General features: G+C 39.6%; 1 protein-coding gene across 1 annotated transcript; it reads left to right on the top strand.

The window, feature by feature from the left end:
• The first annotated feature begins 1,121 nt into the window (after window positions 1–1,121).
• Window positions 1,122–18,403, top strand: pgbd5 (piggyBac transposable element derived 5). Its single transcript, XM_054600651.1, is given in 8 exon segments — window positions 1,122–1,344; window positions 1,347–1,502; window positions 6,385–6,815; window positions 10,802–10,936; window positions 13,267–13,441; window positions 15,476–15,673; window positions 16,998–17,103; window positions 17,645–18,403. Coding segments are annotated over 8 exon segments (1,620 nt in total). The 3' UTR covers window positions 17,841–18,403.
• Window positions 18,404–23,228: the final 4,825 nt, after the last annotated feature.

The following is a 23,228-nucleotide window of genomic DNA, read 5'->3' as shown; positions in this document are numbered from 1 at the left end:
TGGCGAGCAGCACATGATGTTAAATACACGTGGGAATATGAATGCCTCCTGCAGGGCAATAAAGGCTCGATAATAACCCTGCCAATTAACAAATTCTGGCAACATATCCTGTGCTTTAATGGCTTTTTAGCTCAACTGAACTGAAAAATAAAATAAAATAAAGTAAATATCAAACAATATGGAAGGTGGAGATTGAAACGTCATTCTCGCTCTTGGAAAGTTGACAAAACAATCTGGCCAATAGGTCCATTTGTTGTCATGAATGTTCAAATGTGATTTTTCTAACCACTTTAAGGACCTTGCCCCTGTTGGATTACAGGTTCATTGTGACTTGGAAAATGTAAATGACAAAACAATCAAATAGAACTAAAAATATAAACATTTGCAATTCCATGACTAACTGAAACTCCCTCTGCAGGCCTACTAAATGCACCATGTAGTGGGGTTTTTTGTTTAGTGTGGAAGGCGTTTTTTTATTGTGTGTAAGGGTGTAAAATCATATGGCATAACTATATATTTTATCATATTGGTTTGTTTTTTTTAGATGACTATATATAAGTGACTATATCACTTATATCCTTTCATATTATCCTTTTGTGTGTTTAACATTTTAGTCTTGTACTATAATATCATTAATCATGGTACTTTTTTTTCCACATTTGATCTCCAGCAGCTCCCCACCAGCCTCTCCTCTCTTAGATCGGATGAGAAAAAAGCATCTTATTGGATGGCAGGGCAGGGCTGTGGTGTCAGGTGATGCGGAGGCAGCCACTATCTCTATATTCTCTCTTTGTGGAGAAATCACTGGTCTCTCAACCCGGATGCTGTAAGCCACAGCTATCGAGAATTTTGCAAGCTCTTATTCTTGGCAGAGCAGTAAGGGGGCGGAAATATTTCAGTACCCTTGAAGCGGACAGCGCTCCTCGGATCCTCACGCTACTGACCGCCGGGCTGCGCATCCCAGCCTGGAGGGCAGGCACTGCAGGGATCATAATTCATACCTAAGACAGGGGAAGGTGTAGAGGGCAAAAACACCTCCCTGTTCTTGCAAGATTTGCAAGATCGTGACCACTTGCACGCCACTAGAGGGTGAGAAAGAAGGGAGGAAGAGAGAGAGAGAGATGGCGGAGTGCGGGCGGAAGGCGCTGTCTCTCCTGGAAGCGGCCCGTTCCCGGTACGAGAGCCTGCAGATATCCGATGATGTGTTCGGCGAGTCCGGGGATGACAGCAGCGACAATCCCTTCTACAGCACCTCCGGAGACTCCGACTCCGACAACTATATAGCCGAGGAGCAGCAGCAGCAGCAGCAGCAGCAGCAGCACCACCACCACCACCAAAAAAAAGGGCCGATAAGGAGGGGAACCGTGGGGGATCAGGAGGTGGGGTCAGCGGCAACACCGGAGCCGGTCCTCCGGGCTCTCTGTCCCGTAGTCAGGCAGAGGAGGAGGGCTGGACGGAGACGCTGCAGGATGTCACGGTGCCGCCGTTCAAGGAGACATATGGTGAGACGTGATGCACGGCGGCATAAATAAGGTCATTTGTGCAAAGGGGGGATGAATGAATGTGTGTGTGTGTGTGTGTGTGTGTGTGTGTGTGTGTGTGTGTGTGTGTGTGTGTGTGTGTGTGTGTGTGTGTGTGTGGTTGGACGGATGGAGACACACAGAACTAGTGCAGACCATTTCTGTGGCTCTCATTCTGGTGCCAAAACAGCACACAAAAGGCCATTGCTTTAAAACAACTGGATGCTTGTTTCATTTTCATTTCCGTTTGTGTGTGTGTGTGTGTGTGTGTGTGTGTGTGTGTGTGTGTGTGTGTGTGTGTGTGTGTGTGTGTGTGTGTGTGTGTGTGTGTGTGTGTGTGAGTGACAGAGAAAAGCACTGCATCATTAATTGCTGTTAAGTTAATGGCAAATGCTTGGCCTTTGATACTTCACCGCTTGGGGCTGTTGTGCACATGCTGTCCTGTGTGCCCTGCCCTGCCATGTTGTAGGGCAAGGCAGGGAGTCATGCTGTGTGTGTGTGTGTGTGTGTGTGTGTGTGTGTGTGTGTGTGTGTGTGTGTGTGTGTGTGTGTGTGTGTGTGTGTGTGTGTGAATCGTGACAGTTAAACAGCACTGTGCACCCACACTGCTCTGTCTTTTTTTGTCTCATTCAATTTGTATGATAAATGCCCCAAAGCATGATCTCACTCCTTTTAAAAGTTGCTGCTATCGTGACAGTGAAAAGCTGTTAGTCTGTCTGTTTTTTATCCATTTATCTATCGCTTAGTACAGCATGCATCAGGCAGCCAGGTTTGTGAGGCTTCGTTTGGATTTGACCTCCTCTTCCATATCTTCTGCCTCAGCTGAAGCAACAGCGATGGCTAGCAATGCCGTTCTGTCTCCACTGTGACATGATGCATTGTGGCACCCTGGGAGGTGAACCAGCATATGGCTGGAGCAGATATGGACCAAGCTGCTCACACATAGCAAAGAAACACACATATGAGCAGCCAGATACAGATACGTTTTAATGTCCAAAGAAAAATGTACTGCCTCAGAATGACAAATGAAAGACCCAATAAGACCCAATAATCTTTGCCTGTACCAGAAAGTTGGATTACTAAACTGGACACCAAACTATATACGGAGCAGCTCTGTTTTTCCATGTTCCAGATTTGATGGGTTACCAGCCAGTAATCCAACTAACTTCACTAATCTTACTTTGTGATACAGGGCCCAGATATGCAGTCGTGCCTATTTCACTTATCCAAAATAATCCAAACCAAGCTGAGCTGAGCTTGGAAACAATAAGAGGTTCTGTGGTGAGAGGAACTGGAAGTGCTGTACTTCCTGTACATCCTGCTCTTTCCTGCTCTATTTGATGTTTTTCTTTTGCTCTGTTGACCTAAGCCTGGGAGTCAGCAGGTGTGTCTGCTTTGTACAGTCTGGTCTGGTTTGTAAAGCTACGTTTACTGTCTGTTTACACGAGCACGGCCAGTGTGGGTGTGGCCCCGCCATCTTGCATCAGGGTTGAGATGATTAAGAGCTGTCCTGGCTGGATGGATGCAGGACTGCAATGGAGCATAATCACACTTCAGACCTCAAGTGGCCGAGAGTGTACGCTGATTTTATCAGGAAAGAACATCGCAGATTGACTGCGTCCTGAGCATCAGCGTATCTAGACACATTTTCTCCACCGGTTTTAACGGCATGGGATGAGAATCTGCTAAAGCCACTAAGTCGGCCCGTGGTGGAAATGTCATAAGCTATTTCTGTGATATGTCTGGATTTCTCTGCCCAACTGTCTTTTTCTCACCTTCCCGTCTGTCTCCCTGTCCATTTCTCTGTCTGTCTCTGTGTCCTACTGGGACGGTTTTGACACAGACACACTGCTGATGTGACAGCTCCTCTCCTTGGAGACATTGCACCCTGTACATAAATCATCAGCCACCGTCATAAAGCATCCAGTCAACCTCATACAAACTCTCAAAGACTGAATTGTGTTTGTGTGCAGTTACAGCGGCGTTTTTTGCTTGCGTGAAAATGTGGTTATAGGTGATGTTTTTATTTCAGCGAGAGACTGTTTCCGCTGCAGCTAGAGTGGTTCAGGCAAATGACCGAGTTCATGATTATCCGTATATATTGAAGATTATATAACCACTTTATCGTGATGTTGAGGGGAATTATGAGCTATTTATAGATTACTGGTACTATCCATATGCCAGTTTTCTGATCATCAGTCCTGTTTGCATTGCTTACCATTGCAGAGCCATTTGGAAAAAACCTAGACCTACACAGACTCAAAGTGAAATTTGAATTTATACTGGAATACAAAGAAGGCTACTGTATGGTAAATGTACTGCTTAACCAACAATATGCAGAGACAAAATACAAAATTAAATTAAATAGAATAAAGAAAGATATCATATAAAAAAAAACAGATGTTATGTATGACACATAAAAATGCTTATATAATAATATATAGTAATAATATATTGTTTCTATGTGGTCTATTGACACACAGTGGAATTGTATTGTAATGGTTATAATTATTATTATAAATAAATTAGTCCAATTTTCACAATCTTAATTTGAATCATCTGTGCACCAGAATATTTCATGGTTTTGTTAAGCTATTTCATGAAAAATGTACACAAATAATTACAGTACTGCACAATACTAAATAAAATTGGACAGATATGATCACATTGCAAGACTATTGAAAACAATATTGATGTCAAAGTAAATGATTCATAGCAGTAAACAAGATGAGTTGTCTTTGTTTCTGGTGTAATGTAGCTCAGTAAAACACAGATCATTTTAGATGTTATTTGCCCTACACTCTAGATATAATATACTGTATACTGACATTAAATATGAATTACAATTGATATTGTGGTATTTTCTTCAGCATATTACTCAGCCAAATCTGGCATTTCTATAAGAAAATAATCAGAAATTTGTTCTCAAGCTCATGTTCTCTTTCTGTCATTTACGCTAAAAACCGAACGTAAATCATGTTTTGTCTACAGGAAGGGTTTATCCACTCCAACTACATGGTAATCTCTCATTCTTAAATCCATGGCTATAAAAGCTCTACCAGACAGATGTTTGTCCCTCGTCATTAGAAATACTACAGCAGATAATCATGAGGGATTATACTCCTCTCTGTAGGTGCAACATTGGTCGAGTTCTGTAATGTGCGAGGTGGGAAATTGATCAAAGCTTCCAAAGAAACATTAGTAGTCTGAAGAAAGAATTATGTAAATGTTTGATCCAGTTTCATCAGCATGATGTACACTAGACTGTAGATCAGTTGGAGGAAATAGATTGAGACAATCCCATTATCCATAAAAATGATGAGTTCTTCATGGAGCTGTATTTTTGGCTTACTCTTGGGATGAGCTGATGTGAGTCATTTTGTCTCGGTGGACATTACATCTGGATGTCAGATGTTTTTTTATGGAGGAATGGCTCGCTCTAAGAAAGTAATGCTTGATTTTACATTCAGCTTTCAAATCTAATGGAATGCAAATTCCATTAGATAGCCGGCGGCTAATTCTGCTGTCTTGGCTGCAAGCATCAGCTCTGCAGGCCTGCTTGTCTTTTTTCCCTCTTCTCGTCCTACTCCAGGTTTAAGCCTTGTGCATGTTATCTTTAACTCGGTATTAAAAGACTGAAACAAAAGTCCTTCATTATTGTGGTTGCAGCCACTCAGGACTGGAGAAAAGATAGAGAGAGACTGACAACCTTGTTCTACTCTGTTCAGAGATAATGAGATTTTGTTGTTCAATTCAGCCTAAAGTTCTCCTGCGCAAAGTCCAAATTCCCCTCTCCTGGATCCAACAACCTTAGAGAAAATCCTTAATTTACTAGAACAACCACATCGTGCCAGTCACTGCATTGTGTATTGATTATGTGGCCTCAATGCAGCACCTAAAAGCTTACAGACAGAGAGGTTTTAAATGGGAGGTAAATGTCACTTTCCCCTCAGTAAACTGGTGGATTACAATTCATAAAAGAGGGAAAATAGCTGTACTGGAAATGTTTTACTATCTTAATGCTAGTAACTAATCTTATTTTCAGAGTACTATTTAACTGTTTGTACTTTAAGCAAACTATTTCAACTGTTTGTCCATGACTTTAAGGCCTGCTATGTTACATGCATACTCTTTGTGTGTGCAACAGGTTTAGTTGCATCCATTCTTTGGTTTTAAAAAGAAGGCAAATGTGCTGTTTAAACAACCATATCTCTCATCAGCTGTTGCTTTACTGACATTTTGACTTCAGACGCCTTTCATTCATGGCTTCCCTCTGACCCGACTATCAGATCAGAACAAGATTTTTGACTCAATATCTGCCATAACACTAAAGCAATGAGACACTGAAAACCTTCGGCAAGCGTAGAAACGCCACGCTTTGACAGGGATCACAGTGTGGTGGCTGTCATGTTGTGTAAATGATCTAACAGCTGCCCTGGGATTGTGACATTCACACCGAAGGCTTCTGTGGCTGATTCATTAATAAAAGCACAGCGATTTCATGTGAATGTATATGTTCATCTGACGATTTAATGCATGACTACCTTACTGATTTTTCTTCCTTGTCCTCTCTTCTTGTGAGATGACTGTGTAGTTTATGAAAGCAAGAAACAGTTTGTATGCATCCCACACAGCCTTAACATGACAGCAGAACAAAAAAATCCAATGTTTTTGTGTCTAACAGTGCCAAAAGAGACTCCTTTTATTCAGTCAATCAAATTTAAAGGCATGGTGCCAAAGTTTAAAAACTGAGATTAAGTGACAGTTGTGACTTTGATTAAGCCCACATGGGACACTTTCTATCTGTCAATCTGTCTATCTTCCTCTATTATAATCCTTTTTTCCTCTTCCTGTCCTGATTCAGGCCCTGCTCAGAAGATGTCGGCCACCGCCACAGCCTTGGACTTCTTCCAGCTCTTCGTCCCAGACAATTGCATCCAAAACATGGTCACCCAGACTAACATGTATGCTAAGAAGTTCCAGGAACGCTTTGGCTCAGACGAAGGCTGGCGTCCCGTCACGGCCCAGGAGATGAAGGCCTTCCTGGGCTTTGTCACCTCCACCAGCGTGCACCGCTGTGAGTCCGTGCTCAGCATCTGGAGCTCGGGCTTTTTCAGCAACCGGAGCATCGCCTTGAAGATGAGCCAGGCGCGATTTGAAAAGATCCTCAAGTACTTCCACATCGTGGCTTTCCGGCCGTCACAGGGAAGCAACCAGGGCCTGTACAAGATCCAACCTTTCCTGGACTCGCTGCAGCAGTCGTTCAGCTGCACCTTCAGACCTTCACAGACGCAGGTGTGGACTGGGTCCTCCTTAAGTATCCTATATATCTTAACAGCACATAGTTTATTATCTCTCCTTAATAATGCACAGTAGAAGTGTGGACTTCTAAACTTTGACAGTAAGCAAACAGCAGACAATATGTTCAGAGACATTTTGGAAAATATATATATAATATAAAACATAATAGATGCAACGTGTTTTTTTTACGGTTATAAGCGTAGGTTACACTTTAAGATACAGCATGCACTTGTATTACAGAAGCTAAGGAGTTAGCTTGTAAAATACAAAAGTTAAAGAAAATCTGCTCTTGAGGTAGAGAAAACCATTTCAATAGCTTTTGCAAGGAGTCTCAGTTTGAAAACAATCTACACAGCAAGTATTTGGGTAATGCAGTCATATTTCAAGTCAAGACTTTCCTTCCAGTGGTCACATTTCAACTTGTTTTCAGTCACACTACATGCATTAGAGCCACTTTTATGCAACTGGGGCAGTGGAGCACCTGCCTTGCAACTATTTTGGGTGGGCTGGAGTTTATTCAACTCCTGCTTTACTTTCTTCCGGAGATATACAGCAGCACTACGGATTCGAAAGGAGGAGTGACTAAACAACCTGATCAAAGTAGTATCTGTTAAATCAAATTAGCATTTCTATATCAGTGTTATGCTTTGGTTCAACAATATAAAGTGCTCCTCACCTAACCTTGTTTACTTCCTAATGAAAAACAGGGTTACAATGTGTGTGATTAATAGCAAAAGTAGAGTGTAGAGTGAAAGAGAACATAGATTGTAATTTGCTCCTGATTGTTCCAAGTTATTAAATTTTTATTTAACACTTACTCATGAAAATGGTTGCCATAATAGTCAGGACATAAGATTGCCTCCACTTCATTAAAGGACTTTTCCCAATCAGCTTTACGTACTTACATAATCACAACAAATAAACTGAGGTATTGACATTCTAGTTATAACCAGGGTTGGCTAACCCTATTCCTGTGGGATCTGATGCCACCTCTGCAGACACAAATTAATAATTTCTGGGAAGTAGGTGATTAGATTTCTTTTTCTGCAGTATGAGTGCTGTGACATCATGTTCATTGTGAAAGATGATGTTAGTGCTGTGATGCATTTGGGAATACAGGCTCTTAACAGCAACCTCCCTCCTCATATCACGTCCACATCTCATTTAGCACATGTCATTTTTATGGTCAAAAAAGTGTACTCTCTATCCACTTTGCTCTAAAAACATCTAAACTGAGGCAATGAGGGCAGACCGGCTGTCAGACAGCATGTGTGGGTGCGTTGCTAGCAGTGCATGTGTATCTAGGCCAGTTTGTTTTATCTGTTGGTTTTCTGTGCCAGGGGCAGAGAGTGGGCCCAGATAGTGAGAGTGGCAGATACTGAAACTGTTGCTCCACAGATAATGGAAAGGTAATCTAGCCATTGAATGACTGACACAGAAGTTGAGCTGGTTTGAGTTTAATTCATCTGTTGTTTACAGTCCAAAACTGTACATTTTTTAGTTTGATATAATGGAAGAAAAACAGCACATTTTCAAATTCAAGAGGCTGTAACAAGAGGGTTTGGCAGATTTTTTGAAATTACCTATTTTTATAATGAAAATAGTGGCTGATTATTTCTGCAATCATCAAATCAATTCAGTTCTATTTTTAAATGAGGGGAAATGAACAAAGGGAGGGAACTGTTTTGTCAACATTTTGTTTCTATATATAATATTTTTCTACATGTGCGGCTGTGTGACCTGGATTAATCTGCCACTTAGCAGTATTCAACCTAATTCACACACACAGAGTTTTTCTGTGTGTGTATGTTACATTACATTACATTACAGTCATTTAGCAGACGCTTTTATCCAAAGCGACTTACAATCAGTAGTATATTACATATCATTCACCCATTCACACACTGATGACAGGCTACCATGCAAGGTGCCACCATCAGACTCTAACTAACATTCATGCAACATCCAGTCCACACCGATGGCAAGCCTTCGGGAGCAACTTGGGGTTAAGTGTCTTGCCCAAGGACACATCGACTGCCGAAGCCGGGTATCGAACCACCGACCCTCTGATTGGAGAACTACCTTGCTCTCCACTACGCCACAGCCGTGTGAGAGAGAATGAGCGCTGCCGTGTGAACATCATCGTTGCTGAATATTAGCATGTTATGTCACCTCCTTTTGACAGCAACTCTTCAAATTTTCTGGGTCAGTTTGGCAGTTTTGCAGTTGCTGAGATGATCTGTTGACACTGCTTTGTGATTATTTGCATTTGTCGCAGTCCTCACAGAACAAGACAGCAAATGAGTGGATGGATTGATTCTCCTCCTTTCTTAGTACAATACAGGATTAGTGAACCTGTTCAAATGATTAATTTGAACCACTGCTGTGCAAATGTATCCACCTAGTTTCCACTATTACGATAAGATGTAGAGAAATATCTGGTCACCAAGAGAAATGTGCTGCAGTATCTACGGCTGTGGTAATGAGGCAGCTACAGGGTGAGATATTTCTTAAAAGGCCGTTGTGGTTTGGGTGATGTCATCCATCCAGAGGCTAGATAGCCTCATTAATTTTCCACTTGTGTAATCCATAACTCAACATTTGACTTGGAAATGACTTGTTGCTCTTTGTCCTGGAACAGGAGTGAGCTGTTGGTCATTGCTCACTTCAGCCTTAGTCAAATCATGATGGAGCAGGAGGAGGAGGCGGGGAAAGACACCGGAGGAAGGGAGAGCCCAGAAACATTTGAAATGCAAATATTTGTTGTGTGTGGTTGAAAGCATCTCTGGAAAATATTAATGGATAAATGTACCAAGCTCGTGTAATCGTCCAAGGAAGGGTTAGATAATATTTGGTTTTGTGAGATGCCTTAATGTTCTGCTAGTTTACAGACTTTTAGTGTGTGTGTTTGGATTTGTGAATGTGTGTCCATTTTTAATACTATTTAATCCCCTTTAAGAAATTCATCCTCAGTATCTGATTCTGATCCCAACTAGTAGAGACAGTGATTAGAGTAGGGAAATAATAAATGCACCAGAGGCAGATGGCAAAGTTCACCCTACTTTTCAAGAATACTTTGACATTTCTTTAATTATTTTCATCAGTTTGACTGATGACCAAGTGGTTGATGTGACTTTTTGTGAACAAAACATGAAGACATTCAGTTTACTATCATGGGAAACAAAGAAAAGCAGCTTTTTACAATTTTGAGAAATTGGAACAAATTATATGTTTATTTTTTATTTTGCTTGAATTAACATTACTTGATTACCAAAATGGTCGCAGATTAATTTTCTGACCGTCAACTAATCAATTAATTGACTTATTGTTTCAGCTTTACCTACTTGTTTAAAAGGTCAAGAATCATAAGAGCATGAAAATAGTTTGAAACTGTGTGTCTCTATTATATTTTTATATAGTTATTTTCCATCCTATTTGAATTTTGATCAATTTGCACCATGAAGAAGAACAGCTTCTTTGATGTTTTTTTATCCCAAGGCTCACTGAATTTCTTGCATCAGGCAAAATTCAGGACAAAGTTACTGTCATGTCTTTTATTTAGTTTATTTTTCATGGTCTGAAGCTGTCTTTGCTGTCTTTACTTAGATTTTTAGTGGTTAAGGAAAGATGTAGACGGACAGACGAAGATAAATGATGAAAGTGATAAAATAAAAATGCAAAAGAAGGGTTTTTCAGCTCTGCACAGTTTAGAGTGGGTTTCGGCCAAGAATAATGTTTTTTTTCTCTCTGCAGTATTGTGAGGATCTTTTATATGCTGCTATCTCCCTCTTACCCTGAGCTGTGATGTTACATCATACACAACCTCACTCTTATGCCTCACACAAATACTTTTTTATCTCCCTTCTCAAGGCCAGCTATTGTTCCAGGAACACATTGTGTACTTTACTTGTGACACTGTTATATAAAAATCCACCGAGACAAAACTCACATGGACAGTTACATTGCGGATGTGTTTGCAGGTTCTTCATGAGCCATTGATAGACGAGGATCCAGTGTTCATCACCACCTGTACGGAAAGAGAGCTGAGGAAGAGGAAGAAGAGGAAGTTCAGCCTCTGGGTACGACAGTGTACCTCCACCGGATTCATCTGTCAGGTAGCAGCAAACAATACTTCATAAATAATATGAACTCTGAATGGAAGCAAGATATAGTGAAAAGATAAGAGAGAAAAGAGGACATGTATGTGGGTTTGCTTTGAGGGGATTTTAATTTGCTACTTTTAAACTTCATGGCAGAAATCAAGTATTTTACATCAAAAATGCAAGAAAAGTATTTGGTCTTAATAAAAAAAAGCTCTTAAAAACATCAGAGACGTTGACCTTCACCAAGTTTTAAATCTCAATCTCAGGTTGCCGTTGTTGCATCATGTTGCATTCTGCCAATTACTTTCTGGCACTACAAAGAATACAATCACATTTATGGGCTTTACAAGAATAAAATGCAAACTAACCTTGAAATGAGAAATACCTTCTGGGCAAAAGAAACTGGCTATCAGATTTTTCTTTTGAGGTAGTTTTAGATTTGAATATACTGCTGGCTCTAATATCAGGCAAGCCGAGCTGCTGCTCACTAACAACCTTTCTCTTACTGCGAATTACTTCTTATGTAACACCACTATTTGACTGAGGACAGGGACTGCAGGAGGACTGACAAACATGACCAACCTGACAGAGGAGAAAACATTCAAAACCTTACCTGCAAGAAGTTACAATGGTTGTTGTGTATTGTTAAATTGGTGACACGAGAAGGAGGAAACCTCCTTCCTGACATGACATCAGAAACAGTAAAACAAGAATGTCAGTAAAGCATGCAAGCATTTTCTTGTACCTGTTTGAGAAGGACCCGTCCAATGACAAACTTAGCCTTTTGGAGAAATCTGGTACAATTTACAGCAATGCAATTATACCACATTATAAAGAAATGTTTTGTCACTGTAGAGAATTCAAAAATAGATAGATCTCGGGCACAAGACTAAGCTGCAGCCTACTCAATGTGTAGCCTGGCTGTAGTCCAGAATAACATTAGTGGAGAGAGGACCAACCACTATTAGAATTTTAATTTGCCTGTTTACTCTCTTTTTTTGTTATCATGGCTCTAAATCGAATAAAAAAAAACACCATACATTCATAATTTTTCTTGTAAACAACAATATCCAGTGTAAAACGAGTTGTGCGCAATAAGCTTCTCAGTCATATCCCATTATCCAATCTGTTTAACAAATAAGTATTAGCATTCACACCGACTGCTGCCATTTGGCAGTCACTCAGTCTTTACCAGTCCACTGATGTGTGTCTGCACTCAGATCTTCTCTCTTTAAATGAATTGTGCCGAGGGAAGGAAAAAAATCTGAGAAATAAAACAAGTTAATGGAGTGAATCAATGAGATTTCCATTAGCCAGTGCACCACACAGGGATACACAAACAAGAACACACACAGAGGCACGTACTGACCACTTAGCGTAATAGCTAAAGGCCTGACGTAGATGCTGGCTAATCAGGCTAATGACGTTCAGCTTGTGAACAACAGCAGGAATATAAGTGCAAGAAGGAAACAGGCCTGTTTGTGGGTGTACGTTTCTGTTTGTACGTATTTCATAATGGCTTTCCTAGGAAGCCAAGCTCTCATTCATGATTCTACTGAGACTTCAAGGGCGTCATGTACGAGTGTATTGAACTAAGAGGTAGCTCAGTCTGCCTTGATCCAGAGCAACATATCTCAACAGCATCTGGCCAGATTGTCATGAAATATTCATATTCATCGACCCAGTGGGTGCTCCTAAAACATTTTGGGACATTTTCAAAAATTAGGGCCTGACTTATCAAAATTTATTTAGCAGATTACCATGGCAGTTACCGATCACATTCATCTGCTCAACAGGATTAATTCATTTAGTTTTGGACACTTTATGAGCTATATTTTTGCACCAACATCAGCCCAAATGTCATTATTTTACTGTATTTTAGGGGGGGCTTTAATGCTTTTATGAGAGTTTAAACAGTAAAAAGATCAAAGGAAATGAGGGGAGAGAAAGAAAGAAGCAATGACATGTCTCAATAGTCCCTGTGCAAACACAAATTATGTTGCAGTTGATGTTTGATGCCTTAAACGAAAATGTCAGTATATTTTATATATTTATATATTTCCATAAATGTAATTACTATGAAACCTCTCAAATGCATTCATGAGTCCAGTTCTAATTTCAGCTACTCCATGTCCTGTTCTCTAGTGTCACCTCGGGACAAATTTGAAGCCTTTACTGGTCAGACTTTAGGAAAAGTGAAATCGTCGACATGTTCAAATAGACAAAATCTGCAGCCTGGCAAAGTGTCAGGACTTATATAGCTGAGGTAGGATTTTTTTAACATATAGGAGAATAAAATGGTATTAGAACTGAAATAAATCTGTCCTGTTCTCTTTCTGCAGATCTCAGTCCATCTGAAGGAGGGCACAGATGGCCTGGCCACCTTGAAGAACAAGCCTCAGCTCCACAGCCTCGTGGCCAAGCAGCTCTGCCAGAACATCTCCGGCAAGAACACCATCATCTTCACCGGCCCGTCCATCACGAGCCTCAGCCTCTTCACCGAATTCAGCAAGCAAGGTACACAAACAAGTTGCACAGTAGATATTGAATCTGTTGGTCTGTCTCCATCATGCTGCCGTAATAAAAAAAACTTCTCTTTCCCTTTCCTGCTTTGGTGTGCAGATTGTTGTCTCTCTCATCATCTCGTCTCCTTCCCTCTTTGCATTTTTTATTTCTTTATTTGTTTTAAGCTGTGACAAAAGCGTCTCCAGGCTAAACAGCACAGAGAGGAAGACAATCTGTTGCATTTCACCTTGTAATGAGACTTCACAGCACTAGAGTGTGCAGCTAGAATGATTCATTTTATTTTCTTCATGTGTCCTTACACCCCGAAAAAACATTGTTAACCATATGGCCGAATCATGTCTCTGTCATATGTTAAAGAAAACATAGGCTGGTGAATTGTTCTTGTATTCGTCTCTGTGTCTTGCCCTTTTTTCTCTTTAAGGACTTAAATGTTTATAAAAAGAGATAAAATGTCTTAAAGAAAAAGCTTGACGTTGTAGAAATTATTAATTTTGGCCCAAAGTTTTCTTCTACATCTTGACAACTAAATCTTACGCTAAGTGACTTGTTAAGATGGATGTTCAACCAACATCGACCATAACAGCCCCACCATGCTCTGCAATAGACTGTTAATTGTCTTTTGACCTGCACAATAAATCATGGAGGTTTCAGCTGGGAGTGTTTAGCCCGGTCACGGCTCAAAAAAATCAATAGGTGAAGTAGCGACTTGAAAGAAACACCATTTACTATAACAATTGACGATGACAATTTTTTTATCCAAAAACTTTTTCTGTTATAGTTTACAAATACCCCATATTCTCATTATCATCTTATGTGATCAGTTATCAGAAGTTGATCTGCATAAAATAGCTTTGGAAAAAATTGTGACATTTCATGCTGATAATCCATCTTTGAAGTACGTTTTCGCAGAGCTCTGATTTTCATGCTCATTATACCAAAGGCATACTTTATTATGAACGCATATAATTCTGTGGTGGTTAATGTGAGTCATATCTCAATTGTCTTCAGTGACCTGCTTTCTTCTTTCATAATAATAGCAAATATGTCGGACAATGTCCTCGTGCCATAAAAGGCTCAAATTTTGCAAATCAGTGAAGAAAACAAGAGAACAGCGAACAAATATTCAGCAGAACAGATCAAGCTTTTTTGATGATATCATCAGCACAACCTGGAAATTGAAAAGTTTTTACATTCCCATTACCACAAATGCTCTTTCACTTAACAATAGAGCTGAGTAAAGAAAAAACAGAGATATGATCAATATTCTGTCATCCTAACGGGACGAAGCTACCACGAAGCATTCAGCCGAAAAAATAAATCAGTTCTGAACACTCGTATAGGCATTGTCTGACATTTTTTTCTCGCAAATTTATCATACTGGATTAATTAGCAGAGTTAATTACCTCTGCAGAACTTACTATGGACACGCACACACATACACACATGTATTACACAGATAGAAATCATTCGCCAAATTGAGAACATTAACAAATCAGCAGCACTCAGCCACATAATAGTTTTGCCGCTGCTCATCCATGTAAGAAATAAAGAAATAGGATGAGCGGAACGACAGAAATGGCATAAGTGGGACAGCTGTGAGAGAGATAAACAGTATTTTGTTCTGTGAGTTTTGGTTCAGCTCAGAAGCAGAATGCATGAAAAGCACAATAAATGCTTAGGAGTTACTGCAGGCATGGATGGAACTGGGGCTGCAACTAACGATTATAAACATTTTTTTTAAATAATAGTTTATTATTTCTCTGTCAATCAACTGGTTAATAAATCGACTAATTATTTCAGCTCAAGATAAAAATCTTAATACTATTCATGTTTCTAGTGCTGCAAATAATAATTATACTTAATTAATGTGCAAATTATATAATCTTCATCTGGTATTTAACCTATTGTAAATAAGTGCCTATACAGTGTATTTCTTCATACAGTATATATACTCGTAGGATGTCTTTTTGTTTCAGATGTATTCATACAAATGCCAACATGTCTTTCTTATTATACCGTCTACAGATATCTACTGTTGTGGCCTGCTGAGCACCAGGAAGAGCGACTGTACAAGCTTACCACAAAACATGCTGGTCTGCGGTGCCACGCCAGCGCAGCGCGGCCAATCAAGAGTAATGATGAAAGGCAGCATGTCACTGATCAGCTGGTACAACAAGGGACACTTCAGGTTCCTCACCAACGGTTATTCTCCAACAAAACAAGGTAAACGCTGCTGATGCAGCCAGAACTAAAACTATGAAAGTAGATTTGTCTTGTTGAATCATAAACATTTGAAGAATTTTAGTACAGGAGACGGTGCATATAATATGCACTGCTGCAGAAAATGCGTGCGTTTATAACTGTAGAAAACCACACATGTGCCATGAATTTTGAAAAGTCTTGCCATGAATCTGGCATTTTAAATTAAATTAGCTCTACTGTCGTTTCTGGATGTAAGCATCAGGTGAAATTGGCAAATCGTTAAGCATTTGTGTCAGGAAAAATCAATGATAGCTTCTAATCCATGTTAATCCATTTCCAGGAGGTGGCAGGATCATGATATTCCCCTCCTCTCAAAGCATAATCCACTCTCCTTGAAACTGTTTTGTTAGGTTTAAACTCGGTTGAAGGGCTGCAGTGTGTTTGATCTCTTTGAAGAATGTGGAAGCAAAGTGCCAGATCAGTTAAACTGTTATTATCCCATATTGATTTTTCTTTCTCCTAGGTGTGCGTGTGCTTGTTTGGTTGCAAGTGTTTTTCTCTCTAAAAAAAAGGGTAACGAAATGAGGTGCCAATCCCAGAAATAGCCACAACATTTTGTTCTTATTATCATTTAAAAAAAACTATATCATGATTAGTGATTGTTATATGATTAAATCAGTGTTGACTTAAAAAAATCTCAAAAGTCAGATACAAACAGACCAATTAACAAGCGTTTTATATGACAAGAGTCTGGATTTAGTTCACGGCTATTTTAACTAGTTATTGTAGTCTGAAACTGCATCATGTATTTCTTGTCCAAATCTACTCATGAAGTGATTTTGCCAGACAGTTAGGGAGATACTGATCCAAGAACAGCTGAGATGTTTTTCTTGGTTAAGAATCTGAAGCAAAGACTGACAGTCATGTAGGAAAGGATTTTAGTTACACACATGTAACTGCTAACATTAATATTGGCTGCATTTCCATTTCCATGTATCTGTTTAAGGATATTGTGCATGCTGACTCACGGTCACAGCTCACTGGTACTTAAATGCAACGAAGCAGTCGATAATGTCACCTGTTCATCTCCAGTCTGAGTGTTTGCTGTGAAAAACACTAATTAACAAAGCAGCCCTGCAAGTGGCAAAGAATGAAGAAGCCTGCTAAATTATAAATGGCAACAAGGCGCACCTGGGAAGCCTCCCTCGTGTCAAGGAGCGCTCCTTTTCCTCTCTCTTTTCTGGTTGTTGGCCAGGTGACCACCTCATCTGGAGAAAATTTGTTTATCTCTGCTGAATGTCTCTCACTCTCATTTTTCTGATATGTTCTTTTTATGTTTGTGCAGGTATCATCATCAAGAGGAAAAGTGGGGAGATCCCATGTCCCTTGGCTGTTGAGGCCTTTGCGGCGCATCTCAGCTACATCTGCAAATATGACGACAAGTACAGCAAGTATGTACAACACAGCATTTTGGCTCAAGAAGATACAATTACCGTGTGACCTTTAACCTGCTTTCTCCACATTGTCAGCTAAACATTCAGCCATGAAAATGTAAATCTTTAAGATAACATTAAGCAACGCTTTCTGTACTCCAACACAACAAACTCTTCCTGGCACTCCTCTCTCCAACTCTCACTCTCGTATCTACCGTTGTCTCTGGCAACAAGTCACCTATCACGAGATTTCAAAACGATACTTCTGTGAGACTTGGTCAGACACAGTAATAAACAGACTGGATCGAGCAAAAAGGTAAAGAAAAATGTTTGGAATTGCTCTTGGGATTGCAGCTCATTTCCAGGCAGCTGTTACCAGCAATCTCCCTCAATACTCGACCAATTTCCAAAATTGTTGTCCCCATTTGTCACTTAGACACAACCCAGGGGAAAAATAGTGTCCAGGTTGAAAAACATCAAAGTCACCCTCTTATTCATTCGTTTGATAGAACATCCCTGTATAAAAACCCTGGAATAAGTCCATATTTTCCTCTGACAGGTACTTTATCTTCCATAAGCCCAACAAGACCTGGCAGCAGGTGTTCTGGCTGAGCATCAGCATTGCCATCAACAACGCGTACATCCTCTACAAGATGTCTGACGCCTACGCGGTCAAACGCTACAGCCGAGCGCAGTTCGGAGAGAGACTGGTCAAGGAGCTTCTGGATTTAGACGACTGCTCCCCCACACAGTGAGGAGGAGGAGGAGGAAGAGGAGGACAGCCAGAGCGCAACACATGAAACACACACACACAAACACAATCCCCACACATTTACACTTCATTACGGTTGTACAGACTCTGCAGTCTGTGTCTATGTGATTATACTGAAGCAGTGCCAAGCCTGTGTCTCTCTTCCTCTAGTTGTTTTCTGTGGTACTGTAAATATTAATTCACACAAGACTGCACTCTACACAATAGAGAATCATGAGCCATGGGACAGTTCACATGCCTCAACTGCAACTTCTAACCACATGTATTAACTTAGGATTTGTCAGCAGGAGCTATTTCCCAAGCAGATATGCAGGCAGGAACAATGAAACCAGGACGAATCCACTGTTAAATGATGTCAGCTTCAAGTCTTAACTCTTATCAGAGAGTGAAGGTATTCATATGAGCCTGAATCTCTCGTGTGAGTGTCTAAATTTGTACTTGTCAGGCTAAAAGGCTTCATGTAGCTCAATATTTACACTCTGCAAAAACACCTCTGTGTCTGTAACAAAAGCTTAGTAAACCAGGACAATGGTTTGTTCACAGGCTGCATGCATAAAGAATCTGGATTGTGATGTTCTCTTGTTTGGTGTGAAAATGATTTTCGCTCCAGGTGTGTTTTGAAAATGTATGTGTGTGTGTGTGTTTAGCAAGTGGAACTGCCATTTGTGTGTGCAACGTTAAGCCTGAGGAAGTAAATGTACGGCTTTTGTGACCCAGATGTGTCATGTTGCTGCATACTGTTTTCACTAGAGGAAGACTGTCAGGTGACATAAAGCCACACACAGCAGTGTGCCACCAACTCATAGCCTCCCACTTCAAAACTGCCAAGAAAGATTAAAAAACGTTTTTAATGCTCCTGAAAATGGTAAATATTAGTGATTTAAAAGGCAACAATTAAAGTTTTGGGGGGGGAGTGTCTTAGGTTTTATTTAATAAGACTTTAAACGTTAAACTCAGCGTGTGAGTGGTTTGATCAGATTTGACTGACAACATAAAGTTAAGACCAAACAACTGTTTTATCTTCATTCAAATATTTCAAAACCACAAGAAGAGCACTGACATAGAAAATAGATTTGTCATGGAAAATAATAGAAAATGTTCCAACTTTGACAGAAAATGTTGTGCTCATGTAGGATCACATCTCTCGTTATAAGAAACAGATTGAGAAAAAAGGTTTTCAGGGTCTTTAAAAAAAAGTTGGACAATAAATGCAATTATATCTTAACACAACACTTTCAAAGGCGGATAAACTCATCTTATTTGTTCTATTTTAGTACTCATGTAGTTAACTGTGCTTTGCAGGGCACAGCAAGTTCAAAATCTCCTTGATTGAATGTTGAATAAGCCAGTGTCGCTAAGCAACGAGTACAATCTAGTTGGCAAGATGGGAGGGGATTGAAATAGTATTGCTTGGCAAGATTTTGGAACAGGAAGTAAAAACTGACTCACTGGTGGCTTATAAGATGTCCCAGAAATCCAAATGTTGCAACACATCTTAATGTTGACAAGGCTTTGGAGCCCAAATCTCATCAGGAAGTCCAGAAAGTGACACATGATTTTATAACGGGATTGTTATTAATGAGAACTTTTGCAAAAAATAATACCTGTGGATAAACTGTCTATTATACATGTTTTTAAGAAAAATCATACCGTACCATCTGGTCTGAAGTGGAAGCCTTGATACATTTGGTTGTTTTCTTCCAGTGGCAGATTACTTGCCAAGAACCAGATTTAGACCCACCACCTCGTGTCCAGCCAATGGAAGTGTGAGTGAAGAGGCGAGTGTTTATCTGATTAAAATGCACTTACTGTCTTCAGAACATATAACCACACTGCTGTCTGTAGCTTTAATGAGGATTCACTGAGTCCACTTTGCTTTGCTTAACATGTTATGCAGTCAACATGTTATTGTCTTGCTGGAATCCCGTTACGTTATTTGAAGTGAAAGGTTTTTGATGTTTGCTTGCTCAATCAGCATGGTTCGATGTGTGAATACATATAACAGTAAGATGACCGTGGTCTTAACGCTGGCAGAGCAGAGTTGTGGAGCGATTCGCTGGCAGGACTCATGCACTTTCTCTCATCACAGTCTTGCACTTTGAGGAGAGTTGTTGAGTTAGCAACATGTTTACTAGATAAACTTTTTAGTTTTAAAGCCTATGACACTGCTCTCGGAAAAATATGGGAAAAAAATAATAAGTTCTGTAAATATACGTAGATAAATTAAATGGATTATATAAAAAATATGCCAATGAAATAAGACTGAAAATGAATGAGTATAACCAAAACAAAAAAGATTTCCACTGTAGATTTAGAGTACAAGGTACAGTATGTAAGTGTATATTTTGTTTACAAATTTCTGCACTGAGTGTATGTCCATAATCACTCGACTCAAGATTGTGATTTTTTTTTTACTTTTTCACTAATCCAAAGCATTGTTGTTGTCATTGTGGCTCTTATTGTCATGTTTTTAATTAATGTTCACCTCAAAGTAGCAATGTTAACACCCTGTCATGTCATGTTGTTGTCAACTTGTGATTTTAATGTTCAATATTGACAAAAATACACACACATTTGAAATCAATTGGGTCGTAAGCTGTAGCCATTTTAGATATACGCCTTATTTATTTATTTATTTTCCCAAGGGTGTTTCGTCTGCTCATGCTCTATTGTGCTGTAATTGACTAGTACTACTGTGCTGTGATTGGCGAAAAATCTGGCTATAGCAAATGTGCTTTCCTATGCTGTGACAAGAGCATAGAATGTATGTAAAGATGGATGAAGTTGTCAAATTTTACTAATTTAGCAGCTGGCGACACAGCTAGCTTGCTAATTCCGGGGGAGCTCTCATGCTAAACTGGTTACCGAAAATTATCCAAACAAAGTTTTCACTCATCTGGCGATAACTATTTGCTATTTGAGTGTGTGGATGAATCATTAAATTGTTAAATCTAAGTCATTGGTGGCTTGCTTGTTAGCTAGCTAGCATGCTAATTCCACCATGCTTTCATGCTACACTGGTTACAGAAATTGAACGCACACAGGAGATGTTTTCCTTCAGAAATCTCCTAGTTTGTTGATGTTAGGATATGATTATGGTTTGGGTTAAAATAAACCCTTTCTGGCAGACAGCCCTGAAGGTAAACTTCTCCATTGAGCAAAATGAACCAAACAGCCGAGGCAACGAGTGCTGGACAATCACAGCACAGACTAGGTGAATCTCTCTTGAAAAAAAACCCATGGTGATCTCATAGTGTACTGACACACCCTCGAGTGTAGCAGCAAGGTGAGATGTTACCCCACTGAAGGTCAGAATACTCTCTACATTTAAGATAGTGTTAGTTTGCATGCTTTGATTGAACATTTAACAATCATACAGGGAGAACAATTCATCTTACAAATGGCAATGGAGACGATTTCTTGATGCACGTGTGTGAACCTGCAAGGCATGTTGTGGTCTGAGTATGATGATACATGAGTATTTCTGCAATCATCATTGAAGCAGAAATAGACGAGGCAGGTTTAAATTGATAAAAATCCAGCTCCATAACCTCCAGACTGCGTCACAAAATGGTGAAGCACATATTACTGTCAAGCGTATCCTCGGGTGAATTTTTCCTTTAAAGTCAAGTGTGTGTGTGTGTGTGTGTGTGTATAAAAATGAGCTGCATTTGTAAATAAGAGTTCAATTTGCAGCTCATGGTCGACTGAAGCAGGTGTCACACAAACACCTTGAGATTGCCAAGGATGTGTGGGACATACGCAGTGCTTATTTCACTCGGCTTAGAGCAAAAATTAGAAGAAATTATGCACCAGGGACTGTGCAAGGACACGGCTACTTGGCAACAAATTATAGATGAGTGTGAGAGGGAGAAAAATATGTTGTATTTGAAGTTTTTCTGCCCATATTATAAAATTGCTATCACTCCAACTACAGACTGAGAGCTGAGCGGCTTCATGTCGTGTCCTTTTTATCATCTATCAGATGTGAAGGGCCGAGAATACTCCCCTTTGATGTTTTTGTTAATTTAGTTCAGACGAGGGTTGATTTTTACATATAAATCACACACATGGCTTCATTTTAAACTCTCAGGTTGATACCTGAACTTATTATTCTGTCCAGCCGGCTCTATTGATCAGCCATGAATCAGATATTTCTATAGTGCCTTTTTTTCGATGTTTTTTCCCTCATTGCAGAGGTTCTGTGTTGATGTCCGGAAATAGAGTTGATGTGAATGATAAGAACAGATTTTAAAAAATGAATATGGTAAAAACACCTATCCTGTATGGTTTGAATAATAGAAACTAGAGGAATAAATCTTATCACCTCCGCATTAGAGTTTTAGTAGCTGAAAATGTTTTATGCAGCCCTATGCCCTTGTTGCTGTAATGTTTCACCTCAAGTAATATTTCACACAAGTGGTGCCACTGGAGTCAAAACTACATCCTTTAATATGATATTTTAACACATCTCAAAAACCTAAATGTCCAAATATAACTTCTTAATGAATTGATAATGATAATGGTGGAAGAAAGGAGCCCAGTAATGGAATTTTTGTTTTTGTTTACATAGGTAAACTACTATGTAGGTACCTAGTTTGTATATTACAGGAAAGAGTTGAGCCCCAGTAGAGTCAGAGCATCTCATCTCCAAATATAGCCTTAAAACAAATTAGAACCACCAATATGAAGCAGAGGAGGACAAGTCACTTTGATGGGTCTTGCTAGAGCAGCATGGAGTTTTTTCTCTCCATTCTCTACCTTGTCGCCTTTTACAAACAGCAGAGTAGTCTGATATCTTTCATTTATGCTCATTTGTTTATGTCAGATGTGCAAATGGGAGTAAACAAAGACAGATGGGAAGGAACAAGGTGCTGCTCAGATGCAGAAATATTTGTCTTTTATCAGGTTTTGTCAGTCAAAAGATTATCCCTTAATCACTCGTCAAAAACTTGCAAAAAATATGCCATGAAATAACTCACACTCTCTGTTTGTTTTGTGGTAACAAAATGCAGATGTTTGTGGTGTGCTGTTTGTGCCAGTGAGCCATTTCTGTACAGTCTGTCCGTGTTTGTATCCGAGAGTGAGACAGTTGTCAGTAAAGATATTTAATAATCAAAGTCATTATCTGTGGATGTGATAAAGAATTTAAATGGCTGACCTCAGGGCTTCATAACTAACTGCTGTACAATATATTCACTAATTGAAATAACATACATACACTAAATGGAATTCTATAACCTTACCAGGTGCTATCAAACCACTGTTCAAGTAATAGTAGAGTTAGATTTATTGTTGTTGTTGGGAACTCAGCAACCAAATAATGAACACCAAGGTCGTATCACGTTTTTCTGGATAAATTGTCAGAAAT

This window comes from Anoplopoma fimbria, chromosome 6 (assembly GCF_027596085.1).
Source record: "Anoplopoma fimbria isolate UVic2021 breed Golden Eagle Sablefish chromosome 6, Afim_UVic_2022, whole genome shotgun sequence".
NCBI lineage: Eukaryota > Metazoa > Chordata > Actinopteri > Perciformes > Anoplopomatidae > Anoplopoma > Anoplopoma fimbria.
The sequence above is the reverse complement of the archived record's forward strand: the minus strand, read 5'-3'. Positions and strand labels throughout refer to the sequence as shown.